The sequence below is a fragment of the Urocitellus parryii genome, chromosome 5, assembly GCF_045843805.1.
Source record: "Urocitellus parryii isolate mUroPar1 chromosome 5, mUroPar1.hap1, whole genome shotgun sequence".
NCBI lineage: Eukaryota > Metazoa > Chordata > Mammalia > Rodentia > Sciuridae > Urocitellus > Urocitellus parryii.
Window position 1 is genome coordinate 72,988,883 of NC_135535.1, and position 15,279 is coordinate 73,004,161.

Sequence of the window (15,279 nt, forward strand, 5' to 3'; positions counted from 1 at the left end):
TAGGATTCAGGACTTCATATTCATAAGCAGAACTACTTCCAGAGCCAGGTTTACCAAAATTGGGTTAATGGCTGAATATTTGAATCAGCTCATGAAAAATGATAGAGGGAAGCTAAACTATTTCTGAACTATTACCTTATTATGAGGCCTTTAAATTATGAAATAGTGGATAGAATTGTAAGGCTGCAATTTTTCTGTTTTTTTTTTTTTCTTTTTAATTGAACTGCGATTGAACCCCGGGGTGCTCTATCACTGACGCACATCTCCAGCTCTTTTTATTTTTAAAAAACAGAGTCTTGCTAAATTGCCCACGTCGGCCTCGAATTTTTTTTAATATTTTTATTACTTATTGGTGGACCTTTATTTATTTATTTGTTTATATGTGGTTGAGAATCGAACCCAGTGCTAAGCAAGCGCTCTTCTGCGGAGCCACAACCCCAGACCCTGGCCTCAAATGTTTGATTCTCTTGTCTCCGCCTCACAAATCTCTGGGAGTCGCTGGAATTAGAGGTATGTGCTACATACAGTACCAGGCAGGATGCAAAACATTAATCAAACATTAAAAAAACTTCAAAGTATAATACTAGCATGTCAGTTTGATAGAGTAACATTCACTTTTATTACTTTGTCTCAAATATTTGTGATGGATTTTTATGAATCTGCTTGTCCAGCTAATTTTAACAAAATTACTTTATTAGAAATTTAGAAAAGCTAGGCGTGGTGGCTCATGCCTATAATCCCGGCGGCTCCAGAGGCTGAGGCAGAGGATAACAAGTTCAAAGCCAGCCTCAGCAAACCAAAGGCCCTGAGCAACTCAGTGAGACTCTGTCTCTAAATAAAATAGGAAGTAGGGCTGGGGGATGTGGCTCAGTGGTTGGGAGCCCCTGAGTTCAATCCCTGGTACCAAAAAAAAAAAAAAAAAAAAAAGAAAGAAATTTAGAAAGAGGCTTAGTTTTAATAAATATTTAATAAAGCTAAGTTTGATGTGTGAAAGTTGAGTCAGCTAAAATGCTGTACTTTTTTTTTAACATTTTTTTTTTTAGTTGTAGATTGTATGCAATACCTTTATTTTTACATGGTGCTGAGAATTGAGCCACAACCTCAGCCTGTGAAATGCTGTACTTTATAGGTCCTCTTGTAGCATTACTTCTCTCTTCCTTTTTTTTTTTTTTTTTTTTTGTGTGTGTGTGTGTGTGTGTGCCTGCGTGCGTGCTAAGGATTGAACCCGGGGGCACTGTACCATTGAGCCACATCTTCAACCCTTTTTATTTTAATTTTTTAAAAAATATGTTTAGTTGTAGATGGAAACAATACCTTTATTTTATTTATTAATTTTATGTGGTGCTGAACCCAGGGCCTCACACATGCTAAGTAAGTGCTCTACCACTGAGCTACAATCCCAGACCCTTTATTTTAAATTTTGAGACAGGATCTTCCTAAATTGCTTTGGGCCCCTCTAAGTTTTGAAGGTTGTCTTCGAATTTGTGATCATCCTGCTTTAGCCTCCCAAGTAGCTGGGATTACAGGCATTCGCCACCATGTGGGACTTTACTTCTTGTTTTAAATGAAGTTTAAGTATAACTTAAAATTAAATGTATATAAGTCTTCACACAAATTTGGTGAAGGTGCTGGGCACAGTGACTGCAAGTTGGAGACCAACCTCAGCAATTTAGGGAGACCCCGTCTCAAAACAAAACGAAAACAAAAACGACAACAAAAACAAACCAAAAAGGGCTGGAAATAAAGCTCAGTGCTAAAGGGTTCAATTCTCAGTACCAGGAAAAAAAAAAAAATAAAGTGGTAAAGAATGTTTCTCTACATTTGCATGCAAAATGTGGGCAGAGGAATGACATAGAAAAGCTGAATTGTCACATTTTTACCCTATGATTTCATTAAGGTCAGGCAAATTCCTAAGATATTATGACTCTTTTATTATTATTTTGTGGGCTGATCTTGAACCCAGAGCCTTGAGCATCCTAGGTAATCACTCTACCACTGAGCTCCACATCCTGATTCAAGACTCTGATTATTTACTTTTGCATTTTTATGGTTTTTATTGGTGCATCATTATTATACATAGTGGGATTCATTGTGACTTATTCATATACACACATAATTTGATCAGTCTCATTTTCTGTATGTCTCTTCCTCGTTCCTCCTGATCCTCTTCCTCTGTTCTACAGGTCTCCCTCTGTTTTTCAATTGGCACATTTAAATCATACATAAAATGGGGTTCTTTGTGATATGTTTGTGTGTGTGTATATAACATAATTTGGTGGATTTTATTCCTTAATACCTCTCCTTTCCTTTCCTTCCCTTTGATCCTCTTCCTCTAATCCATTTTTTTAAATTGGTGCATTATAATTATACATAAAAGTGGGATTCAGTTACATGTACATAGCTTAATTTTTATTCCCTACCATTGCCCTTTCTCTCCTTCCTCTGTCTGGATCTCTTTCCTCTCTTCTACTGGTCTCCCTTCTATTTTCATGAGATTCCTTTTTTTCCTCTAGCTTCCTCAGATGAGAGAAAACATTCAACACTTGATTTTCTGAGTCTGACTTATTTCACTTAGCATGGTGTTTTCCAGTATCAGCTATTCCAGCAAGTGACATATTTCATTCTTTCTTATGGCTGGGTAAAACTTCATTGTGTACGTATACCTTACTTACTTTATCTATCTATCTATCTATCTATCTATCATCTATCTATCTATTTTTGGTATTGGGGATTGAATACGGGGGTGCTTAACCACTGAGCCACATCCCCAACCCTTTTTTATTTTTTATTCTTTATTCTGAGACAGGGTCTTGCCTAGTTGTTAAGGGCCTTGCTAAGTTGCTGAGGCTGGCCTTGAGCTTATGATCCTCCTGCCTTAACTTTCTGACTTTCCAGAATTACAGGTGTGCACTACCATTCCTGGGTTTATATCACATTTTATTTATCCATTCATATTTGTGTGTGTGTGTGTGTGTGTGTGTGTGTTTTACTGGATATTGAACCAGGGGTGCTCTGCCAGTGGCTACATTGCTAGCTCTTTTTATTTTTTATTTTGAGACACTTTCTCACCAAGTTGCTGAGGCTGGCCTCAAATTTGTGAATCTTCTGTCTCAGCCTCCTGGGTTTATAGGCATGCACCACCAATCAGCTCCCATTAATATTATTTAGTGGAGTTACCACTTTGAATGTTGAACATCTAGTATTCCATTTTGAGCAGTTATAAGCCTTAATAACCAAAACCTGGATAACTACCTTTACTTTTCTACTATTTTAAAACATTATTATTATTATATTATTATTATTATTACTCTTACTACTACTACTACTACTACTACTACTACTACTGCTACTACTGCTACTGCTACTATCATCTCCACCACCTCCACCACCACCCTGCAAGTACAACCACTGTGTTCAGATTGGTTGCTTTGCTTGTAACAAGTTACTGGTACATAGTGAATTCTTTTTCAGTTTCTACTGTGTCTCAATCTTCAAAACCAGTTTTTCATAAGTGTGAGAATGGATATTTGGGAGTTAAGAAACTAAACAAATGATTCCACTTCTTGTCAGCAGTGTTTGTTTGTTTTGGTGCTGGGGATTGAAGTGAGGGCCTGGGCATGCTAGGCAAGCACTCTACCAACTGAGCTATATCTCCAGCCCCAGTAGCTTAGTGTTTTATGATTTTTTTTTCTTCAATGGTGAGCAGTCTGTGTATTTTACTGCATATTTTCTTGTTTTTTTTCCCCTTATTTTGAAAATTTACCTTGTTTTATCACTGAGTTATATCCCCAGCCCTTTTAATTTTATTTTAATTTTTATTTTTTGATACTGGGGGTTGAACCCAGGGGCATTTAACCACTGAGCCACATCCCAGCTCTTTTTTATGTTTTGAGACAGTGTCTCATTAAGTTACTTAGGCCTTGCTCAGTTACTGAGGCTGGCTTTGAACTTGTGATCCTTTTGCCTCAGCCTCCTGAGTCACTGGGATTACAGGTGTGCACCACTGCATCCTTATTTTATTTTTTGAGACAGGGTTTTGCTACTTGCTGAAGCTGTCCTGGAGCTTGTGATCCTCCTGCCTCATCTTCCCCAGTAGCTGGGATTATAGGCATGTACCACTATACTTGACAAGTGCATATGTTTTTATATTACAATAAAGAAAAGAAAATTCTTTCTTCATTCTGTATTTTTTTTTCCTGCTATGTAATTATGGTCAAGAAATTTTACTAAAACTTGACTATTTCTGTGCATATTTGTCTCCTGTGTGGAGTTGATTGTCATCCCCCAAAGAAACCCTGTATTCATTAGCAGTTAACTCCTCATTCCACTTCTCAAGTCCTTAGCCCTAGGCAATTGCAAATCTGCTTTCTGTCTTCATATGTTTGTCTGGGGCATTTCACATAATTGAATCACACAAAATGTGGCCTTTTGAGTTTAGCCAGTAAGTGTTTTGTTTTTTATTTTATTTATTTTTATGTGGTGCTGAGGATTGAACCCATTGCTTCATGTGTGCTAGGCAAGTGCTCTACCACTAAGCCACAACCCCAGCCCTCTTAGTGTTTTCAAGGTTCAACTACTGTAGCATGTATCACTTCATTCTTTTTTGTGGGCAAATAATATTTTATTGAATGGACGTACCACCTTTTGTTTATTCATTAGTTAATGGACATTTGAGTGGTTTTATACTTTTTGACTCTTATGAATAATGGTGTTCTAAACATTCATGTGTAATTTTTCTGTGAACGTAAAATGTTTTTAGTTCCTTTGGGCATCCACCTAAGGAGTAGAACTGATGGATCATGGCTACACAACTCTGTGAATATAATAAAACCACTGAGTTGTATAATTTTTAAAAAATATTTTTTTGTAGTTGTTGATGGACCTTTAGTTTATTCATTTATTTATATGCGGTGCTGAGAATCCAACCCAGTGCCTCATACATGTGAGGCAAGTGCTCTAACACTGAGCCACAACCCCGGCCCGAGTTGTATAATTTAAAAGGGAATTATGACATATTATTATTTTTTGCTTTGTAAAAACTCTAAACATCTCATCAGTTTCTCACAACATTTATTTATCGTAGCTGTTTACATGTTCATGGCTATGACCCTGCATTATGTATCATCTTATCCTAGGACCCAGACTGAGGAAGCAGTCTATTGAATATGCCTAGTTTAATGGCAGGGGAAGAGTGATGGGCTGGGTTGAATTTCACAATCTGATTTGAAGCTTCTGCTCTAATGCTGTGATATCTTGTCTGTTCACATTACATTGACCAGAGCAAGTCCCTGGAAAAAGGTCAAAGTCAAAGAATGAGGCAGAGGTATTTACTTCTCCCTTTTAGAGACAGGCGGGTCATGTGGTGATGAATATGTTTGTATAAAGAGTGGAGGATGAATGATTGTACATGTGGATATTGATTAAGGAGAAAAAAGGGCAAGGAGGTCTTTATAGACTCCTCTGAGAAGATGGCCAGTAGAGTGGAATGCATATGGAGTTGATAGTAACCTGAGGGGCAATCCAAGGAGACAGTGAGTTTATAGTTCCACTAATCAGCATAGTCATCCTTAGTTGTTCGATAGTCACCTGAGAAAGTGAATGAATGGATTGGTTTCAATTTGGGATTTTAGTGGAAAGGTATGGTTAAAGAGTGAGGTAGAAGTTGTAGCTATAGGAAAGTGAACAGATGAGCTATATGGTCTAGTCTGAGTAGGGACAGAAATAAGGTACAAGAAGGAGCTTATACTTAGGAGGCATATGAGTGGAGGTGTGAGTCTCTAATGGAATATGGAGAATTAGAGTAGAGACTAGTCTGAAATGAGATATTGGAGTTTAGGATTGCAGTTTCAGGTGTTGACAAAGGCTAGGATATGTTATTTTTAACTGAAGGTAATAGGAAGTACAAGTCCTGGAGTTGAAGAATTGGGTATTGGCTTAGGTCTCCCACAAGGCAACATCCAAGATGACTCTTATTCTCTACTGAACGCAATGACCAATGCCCATTTTACTCACGATTGTGTTTCCATTGTTTTGCCTGTGTATGTGGTCATGCAGTAGATTTTTATTTATTGTGTGATTGTATGGAGGAAAGTGGAACTTGGCGTTGAGAGGAGGAATGTGATGCTTATGTTTGATTGAGATGGACCTAGTAGGTTGATAGATGGGAATGATGCAGCAAGTGGCCCTTTCACATGGCTGGCAATTGCTGCTGGCTTTTGGCTGAGAGCCCAGCTGGGGCTGTTGACCTCCATCCTCTCAAATGACTTCTCCACGTGCCTTAGACTTCTTAAAACATGGAGAAAAGTATGTACCAAGAAATAGGCAATGGATGTTGCCATGTTCTTTAGGCAAGGGCGTAGGAATTGACACTCTGTCCTGTCCCTGTTTGCTAGTGCAGTTAGTCTCTGTTGTGGGTGAGGGGAGATAGAACCTAACTCTTGTGTCAGCGAGTTTGTGACACCCTTAATCCACCATACTTGGCTCCTTAAGTTTGATGGTAGCAAAAGTCCAGGGGTCTTGGTGTGGCTCAAAGCTTCAGGAAATTAAACTCATCATTAAGTTGTCCAACACCTTGGTCTTATTGAATTTTATTCTCTAGTTTATGTCTTCTCCATTTTGTATCATTTTTTGTTTGTTTTTTATGTACTGGGGTATGAGCCCAGGGGTGCTCTATCAGTGAGCTCCATCTTCAGCCTTTTTATTTTATTTTGAGACAGGGTCTGGCTAAGTTGCTCAGGCTGGCCTGGAACTTGTGACCCTCCTCCCTTGGCCTCTGGAGTAGCTGGGATGACAGGCGTGCTCTAACATTCCAGGCTCTTGAATCAACTTTTTAAAAACTCTGCTTTACAGTGTAGTTTAATTGTAAAACTGCAAAGGATCCGCTGAGTTAGAAGCTCCCGGGTGGGTGCAACCTTATGACAGGTTTGGGGTGTGCTTTCCAGCTCACAGGCATGTTTCTTGATTCTAATGAAACTTAAGTAATTTCAGCAGCTTCTCCATGTTGGCAACATGCCTGTGAACTTTTCCTAGACAAATATTTGTGGGCAGAAATTTTTAAAATATTGATAGCAAAGATGTCAAAATGTTAACAGTGGTGGGTGATTTATTAGGCTTTTACATTTTTAAAAATTGTGCTTCATGAACATGTATTGATCGAAGCATTTATAAATACACAAATTTTAAATTTTAAATTTTAAAGATCTATGTAAATTCTAGTAAATAAACAGAATGATAAAAGTTGTATCAATTCCTTTGAGGAGCCAGGATGTGATGTGTGTGTGCTAGGCATCACACCTGGGGCCTCTTGCATACTAGGTAAACTAGTATCAATACCTTTTTTTCCCCTAAATTTTAGTTGTAGATGGATACAATACTTTTATTTTGTTTACTTATTCTTTTATGTGGTACTGAGGATCGAACCCAGGGCCTCACATGTGCTAGGTGAGCACTCTACCATCAAGCCACAGCCCCAGCCCCCTCAGTATACTTTTAAAAAAATTTTTTTTCTTTTTTATTTGTTGATAGACCTTTATTTTATTTATTTATACACAGTGCTGAGAATCGAACTCAGTGCCTCACACATGCCAGGCAAGTATGCTACCACTGAGCCACAGCCTCAGCCCCAAGTATCAATACTTTTGATTAAAAATTCCAACTTGACTCTAGATATCCCATGATTAACAGTATTTCTCATTCAGGTCTGACCTTAAGACTTATCTGGGGTATTAGTTAAAAATTCAGCTTATCAGGCCATTCATCTGGAGATTCTTGGTTAACTAGGAGTAGGATCCTGTGTCTCCATTTCTAATAGGTAACCTTAGGTTCAGGTAGATTTGGAAACAGGATGGAATAATGTTTAGTTATAATTGTTTTTTTTTTTTCATAGAACCAAGTTGCATGTAAATAAATTGTACATTTGTTGAAATAACAACATGATGATGTCTGTATCTAAAAGGTGGAGATAGTTATCTAACTTAACAGGTTTGTTTGATGCTTAAATAGATGTGAAAGCACTTGAATGTGAAAGAACTGTGTTAGTTGTTAAGGTGCTGCTGAGCTTGACTCCCTGGTACGAAGTGTGAGGTTTTAAACATACAAGACCATGCCCAGGAGGGCACACAAACAGGTTTTCTAATCAGGTGGTAAGTTTTACTGATATGTTCACATTTTGTTTTCCTGACTGATCAACCTTTTAAAAATATGACTTTTTGTTTCCTAGAAAATGGTGTCTTTCAAAGGAAAACAAATTACAGTTTAACTTTTTTTCTATTGGTTTTAAAATTCCAAATTTGTAGTTCTTTATGAAATAGTATACAGAATTTCTTGGCATTTTAAAAACCACCATTGTCAGACCCTGTTTTCAGAGATTTTGATTTCACTGGTCTGTGTGGGGCTCTGTGAGTGTTTATTACACCTTCAGGGCTGAGAACCCCTTGACAGTTCTCGAGAAAAGTGATTAAAGGTATTGGCAAATCTGAAATTTTATAGACCTTTTGATATAAGAACAGTAATTTATAATTAAATAGTGAGAGAAAGCAAAGCTACGTGGTAATGAGTTTGGAAGTAGTCTAGTTCAGTGTTTCACCCTGACTTCATACACACGTTCGTCAGTACCCAGACCTCCATTGTAGTGAATTTTAGATGATTGTTTTGAAAAGAAATAATGGTAAAGAACATACTTTTTGTAACATGGGGCTTTTTTAAAGCTCTACCCTATAATCTTAAGAAGGAGGACCATACTTGATCCTCCATTCTAGCTGTGTGATATAGTGAAACCGAGATAATGTAAAAATGAAACTGAGCCATGAATATTAGCATGATTTCTTATTTTTTAGTTTAAAACACCATGCAAGTAGCTAGAGTTGAGGGTTCATTTAAAAGTGTTTAAAGATCATTTTTTCCCTTTCCACCAGAAATTTGGGACATTTTAATTTGAATTCATGATAAGCAAACATTTTTTGGATGAAATGGATTTTGTTCTAGGTTTGTATGCATAGTCCATGAAGAAAAAAATAGATATTGTCTGTGTCATCTGAGGGGAGAATTTTAATACATGAAGAGAGTTCCTGATTAGAAAACTGTTTTCCATTTTGTAGTATAATCTAAACTAAAGGTTATAAAGTTTTATTTAAAATAATGGTAACTTGCCAGGCACAGTGGTACACACCTATGACTCAGGAGGCAGAGGCAGGAAGATTACAAATTTGAGGCCAGCCTCAGCAAATTAGTGAGGCCCTAAGCAACTTAGTAAGAGCCTGCCTCAAAATTTAAAAAAAGAAAAAAAAATTAAAGCAATGTAGCTTAGTGGTAAAGCACCCCTGAGTTAAATTCTCAGTACCAAATAAATAAATAAATAATAGGACCCTAAATAAGGGGGAAATCAATTTTCTAGAAAAAAAATAAATCTTCAAGTTCACTTAGCAACTTAGATTTGCAGGGTTTTTTTTTGTTGTTATATTGTAAAACAGAACAGTAAGTTATCATATTACTCAGTGAATTCCTTGTTAGTTACCAATTGAAATACTCACATAGGACTCTTATTTCTGTCTTGCTCTGTTAGGTGTAAAGATTTCTCTCTGTGTTACTGGAATCCCTATTGGATGCTGCCCTCTGATGTTTGTGGAATGAACTGCTTTTGGGAAGCGACTTTTAGGTAGGCACTTAATATTTAATTGATAGATCAGTGTAGGTAAGATTAGATAGTAAATACTAAAACCTCACACTGTAATAGAACATGAAAGTGTTTCTTTTCCTGTAACTTAATATCATACAAGTAAATAATTCATTTCTTATTGGATTTTCTATTCCCTTTTCTTATTTATGGTTATCACTAACTTTTAGTACATTCTGTATAGAAATAGTCTAAATATTTTTAGATGTTATTAAGGTAAATCCTTATTTTTAGGAGAATTTGTGATCTAACCTTTGATAACAGGTGATAAACAGGTGTGTGTGTCTAGATATATATATATACACACATACACATGGTATGCACATTTATTGCAGTTACCTAATTTAAAGCTGGTGTATTGAAAAAACATGGGTGGATGGGACGATTGGGAAGGATTATATTAATTTTTAGCAGAGAGATTGAATATAGGGGAATGTGATGATAAAGACAAATTTACTGAAGGAGTAAATAGTATGACATCATTTATTGCCCTTTGAAATTATTGCAGAATTTGACTTTGTTAACTTTTGTATAAAGAAGGTACTGGATTGGCTGACCTCTTGGATCCATTCCTGTTCTAATCTTCAATGAGAGAAACAAGTATTGATAGGAATAGGAATGGAATAAGGCAGTAGCTTTCAGACTATTTCCCTGAAAATGCCCTTCCAGAGAGTAAATTTCTTTTGAGAGTCATCTTCTATTATTATTATTATTATTATTATTATTATTATTATTTGTATTGGGGATTGAACTTAAGGGCACTTAACCACTGAACCACATCCTCAGCCCTTTTTTGTATTTTATTTAGAGACAGGGTCTCAACCAGTTGCTTAGGGCCTCGATACATTGCTAAGGCTGGCTTTGAGCTTGAGATCCTTCTATCTCAGCCTCCCAAGCCCCTGGAATTATAGGCATGCACCACCACCATGCCTGGCTATTGTATTTTTATTATTAATTTAAGCTTCAATTCTACTCATTCTGTTTATCAGACTCCATTGTTGGTACTAATGACTGCTCCTGAGTAAGGTTAATGTGGGTCCATTCTTTTGGAGCTTTCATTCTAGTGTATACAGTAGTGAACCTGAAATTACATTAGAGGGAGATAATTTATAGCTGTGATGAGTCACAAGACATCAGGGAAGGTTTTCTATAGTGGGAGACCAGTTGATGAACAGAAAATTAGCCTGGTTCAAGGATGGGGGAGGTAAAGCTTTCTAGGTAGGAAGAGTTGCATTTAAAATTTTAAGCTTTTGGGCTGGGGATGTGGCTCAAGCAGTAGCGTGCTGTCCTGGCATGCATGCGGCCTGGGTTCGATCCTTAGCATCACATACAAACAAAGATGTTGTGTCTGCCGAAAACTAAAAAATAAATATTAAGAAATTCTCTCTCTCTCTCTCTCTCTCTCTCTCTCTTTAAAAAAAAATTTAAGCTTTTATCTAAACTGACAATGATTGTTTCCATTTAAAGATTTAAAGGGTACAATGTGATGTTCTGATCTGTGCATAGGGTGTGGAATGATTATATCAAGCTAATCAACATCTGTCACCTCACATTTATCATTATTTTTATAGTGCGAACATGTAAAATCTTTTAGCAATTTTGAAATAATAAATTACTAGTAGCTGTGGTCACTTTGCAGTGCAATTAATCTTGAAACTTTTTAATCCTCTCTGGCTGGAACTTTGTACCTTTTGATTAGCATTCCTTTCCTCCCATCTTTGCTAAACTTCAAGCCTTTGCCAATTTATTTTGCCCATTGCCAGGAAACTTATAAGAGTACCCACCTACTGGCTTTCTTTATTTTAAAAAAACAAACAACAATAGCAAAACTGGGTATGGTTGTGCATGCATGTAATCCCTGCTACTCAAGAGGCTGATGCAGGAGGATCAAAAGTTTGAGACCAGCCCAGGCAACTTCGTGAGACCCTATCTCATAATAAAACATAAAAAGGACTGGGGATGTGGCTCAGTGGTAGAGCACCCCTGGGTTCATTCTCTAGAAACAAAAAAAAAAAAAAAGAAAAAGAAAGAAAGAAAAAAGAATTAACTTCCTATCTAGCTATTCATGAACGTAGGCAACTGATGTCTCCACTTCAAGTTCCTCTCAGGGACCAGTATTTTAAGCTGCATGGTGGTAATTTTCACTTTTCAGGTTCGGATGTCTCAGAGACTCATTTTCAAACTTGAATTCGTGGCCTAGCTTCTCAGATCTTCCTTTTCTGTGTTTTAGATTATGGTTTGTGACTGGTTTTGTCCACACATAAGCACTCATTGGTTCTTCTTGTGTGTCTGCTTTCATGCCACTGCTTCTGGCTACCTCTGCCCTCCTGCTCCCTAGCTGTTGTGCTGTCCTGCTCATTGCTTGGTGCCACACTGTGTCATCTTCCTTCATTGCGGACTGTACTTCCCTTTCCCACATCTCCTGAGCTCTTACACTTTATCTATTGTAATTATGAATCTTTATCCATTTCTGCCCTTGGCCGAGTGATAGCACGTGGTGTTGAAACCCCATGCCTAGAAAGGTGTTGGGTGACCAGTGAATACCATGATCAAGAGGATCGTTGGTATGGGACAGTTTCTCCAACACTTTGAGACTGGTTCAAGTGTTTGTGTAGTAAACCTCCTTAGTAGTCCTGGGTGTTTTCTACTTAAGCAATTCCCATGCTTTTTAAAAATTTAATTTAAATTTTAAAAAAATGGTACTGGGAATTAAACCCAGAGATGCTTAACCACTGAGCTACATTCCCAGTCCTTTTAATTTTTTGAGACAGGGTCTCACTAAGTTGTTTAAGATTTTGCTAAGTTGCTGAGGCTGACCTCAAACCTGTGATCCTCTTGCCTAAGCCTTCTGAGTCACTGGGATTACATGTATGTGCTACAACATCCACCAAGATTAAATATTTTAAAAGAACTAATTATTTTTAAAAAAGTTCAAGTCATAAAAAAACTAATATATTGAAACTGATAAGAGTCTGTTGTAATGAAAAGGTAAAAAAACTAACTAGAAAATACAAAACATAAGAGTTAAAAAGTTTGTTAAAAAGAATGAAAGAGAACACACTAAGTATGTTATAAAAAATTTCATGGATACAAGTCAGCACCAGCATTATTTGTGTACTGTGGTCATCATAACCTTTGCATTATTGGATGTCATAATTTTGCCACTTATTAGAATAAAGTGTTAGCTTATTATTTGGATTTAGTTCATTATTGCTTGATGGTATTTCCATACTTGTTTAGCTTTTAAAAATATTTTGTTATATATATTGTCTGTATTACTGAGTTTTAATGAACTCTTAGAACAATATTATTCTGCTTTAGCCATTGATAACGAATATTTTCTTTACACTATTTAATCTTTCTCGAGTATAATGGGAATTGATTTTTGGATTCATGGGGTCTATGGTCAAAGGTGGGATATTTTAAACCACTATTTAAAATTTTATTTTAGAAGTTAATGCTTATTTTTATTGCATGTTAGATTTTAAGATTTTCTTTTCATGATTTTTGTATAAAAATCACAAAGAATTTTGGTAAGTATTTTGTTTCAAAAGTGATTTATATTCAACTCCTTAGTTTACCTTGTATGATAATTCAAAAGAACCCACCCCCACCCCCCACCCCCTCCTTTTTCTCCCTTTTTGTGGTGCTGGGAATTGAACCTAGGGCCTCATGCATGCTTAGGCAAGCACGCTACCATTCCTAGCCACAGTTCATGAGCTACATCCCTAGCCACAATCCTTTTTTTTTTTTTTTTAATATTAGTTGTTGATGGACCTTTATTTATTCATATGTGCTGCTGAGACTCAGATCCCGTGCCTCACACATGCTAGGCAAGCTATCATTGAGCCACAACCCCAGCCTCAGAAGTCCTTTTTTTTAAAAAAAAAAAAATTATTTGTTTTAATTAGTTATACATGACATATGTATGCATACAGTAATAATGTCTGTTTCATTCTACTATCTTTCCTCCCCCCATATCCCCTCCCCTCCACTCCCATCACTTCCCTCTACCTAATCCTAATCTAAGGTAATGCTATTCTTCCCTAGTTGGTGAGGATGTGGTGAAAAAGGTACCCTCATACATTGCCAGTGGGACTGCAAATTGGTGCAACCACTATGGAAAGCAGTATGGAGATTCCTCAGAAAACTGGCAATGGAACCACCTTTTGACCCAGCTATCCCACTCGTTGGTTTATACCCAAAGGACTTAAAATCAGCATACTATAGTGATGCAGCCACATCAATGTTTATAGCAGCTCAATTTACAAGTCTTTTTTTAATAGGAATTTTTTTAAAAGTTAGACCTTAAGGATATTATTGTTAGTGTTTCAAAATCTGGTTTTCTTTTCTTTTTTTCTATGTTATAATTTTTTTAAAAAAATTGTTCTTTTTTGTACATGATAGTAGAATGTATTTTGACATATCATACATACATGAAGTATAACTTCCCATTCTTGTGGTTGTTCATGATGTGAAGTTACAATGGTCATGTATTCGTATGTACACATAGGAAAGTTATGTCCAATTCATTCTGCTGTTGAAAATATGGTTTTCCATTTGTTCAATCACAAGTGTTTAAAGATACATGCAGGTATTTTTTAGTTTGGGGAGATTATTATTAGAAATTTTATTTTGTTATTTGACTTTATATACTTCATTTTAATGCTATTTCCTATTCTAAATATTATACATCATTTATTTATAGAGAGCATACTAACTTAACAGGCTACAAGAAAACACTGGAAGCCATCCATGTTGCCTGAATAAAAATTGAGAAGAAAAGTTGTTATAATTCCGCTAGTAGAAATTTTCATAAACTTAGAAGGCAATTTCTAAGGGTTTGAAATCTGTTAACAGTATTTGTATTAGAATTTGTCATTCAAAACATTCTTTAAGTACTAACTTTTTTGTGTGCTCCCCCTCTCCTACTTTTTGTTCTTAGAAGTCTCAAGTCCACAAAGTTTCAAGAATAGTGCAGTGAATACATCATGCATCCTTACTTAGTTGTTCATTTCTTAGTCACATTTTGACATTTTCTTTGGCTAGACCAGTTGAGGGAACTGTAGCCATATGGCCTACTCCTAAATACATGTAGTTAGCATTTATCTTCTAAGAACAGGGGCATTTTCCAATATAACCATAATAAAATTGTCACTTCACATTATTTAATACTGATAGAACATATATTTCTTTTGTCTTTTCTCTTTTTTTTGGGGGGGGAGGGTGGTACCAGGGATTGAACTCAGGGGCACTTGACCACTGAGCCACATGCCCAGCCCTATTTTGTTTAGAGACAGGATCTTACTGAGTTGCCTAGTGCTTTGCTTTTGCTGAGGCTGGTTTTGAACTCACGATCCTCCTGCCTCTGTCTCCCGAGCTGCTAGAATTACAGGCATGCGCCACCAGGTCCGTAGTTGTCTTTATAGGTTTTCCTTCCCATTTAGTACCCTGTCAAGGATCATACATTGCACTCGGCTATTAGATCTACTTGGTATTCTTTATCCTAGAACTATTCTCTGGCCTTTTGGGGGGTGTGGTAGTGGTAATGGTGTCTTTTGTGATATGACATTTTTGTTGTGTTTTGCAGAATGGCCCTTAATTTGTAT

The 15,279-nt window shown here is 36.6% G+C and overlaps 1 protein-coding gene across 1 annotated transcript in view; it reads left to right on the top strand.

Moving 5' to 3' along the window:
- The window catches only part of Gxylt1 (glucoside xylosyltransferase 1), a 39,194-nt gene that overhangs the window by 1,246 nt on the left and 22,669 nt on the right, over positions 1–15,279 (top strand). Inside the window, exon 2 of the mRNA XM_026401426.2 lies at positions 9,560–9,652. Coding sequence (XP_026257211.1) covers positions 9,560–9,652 — 93 coding nt within the window. The remainder of the gene's footprint in view (positions 1–9,559; positions 9,653–15,279) is intronic.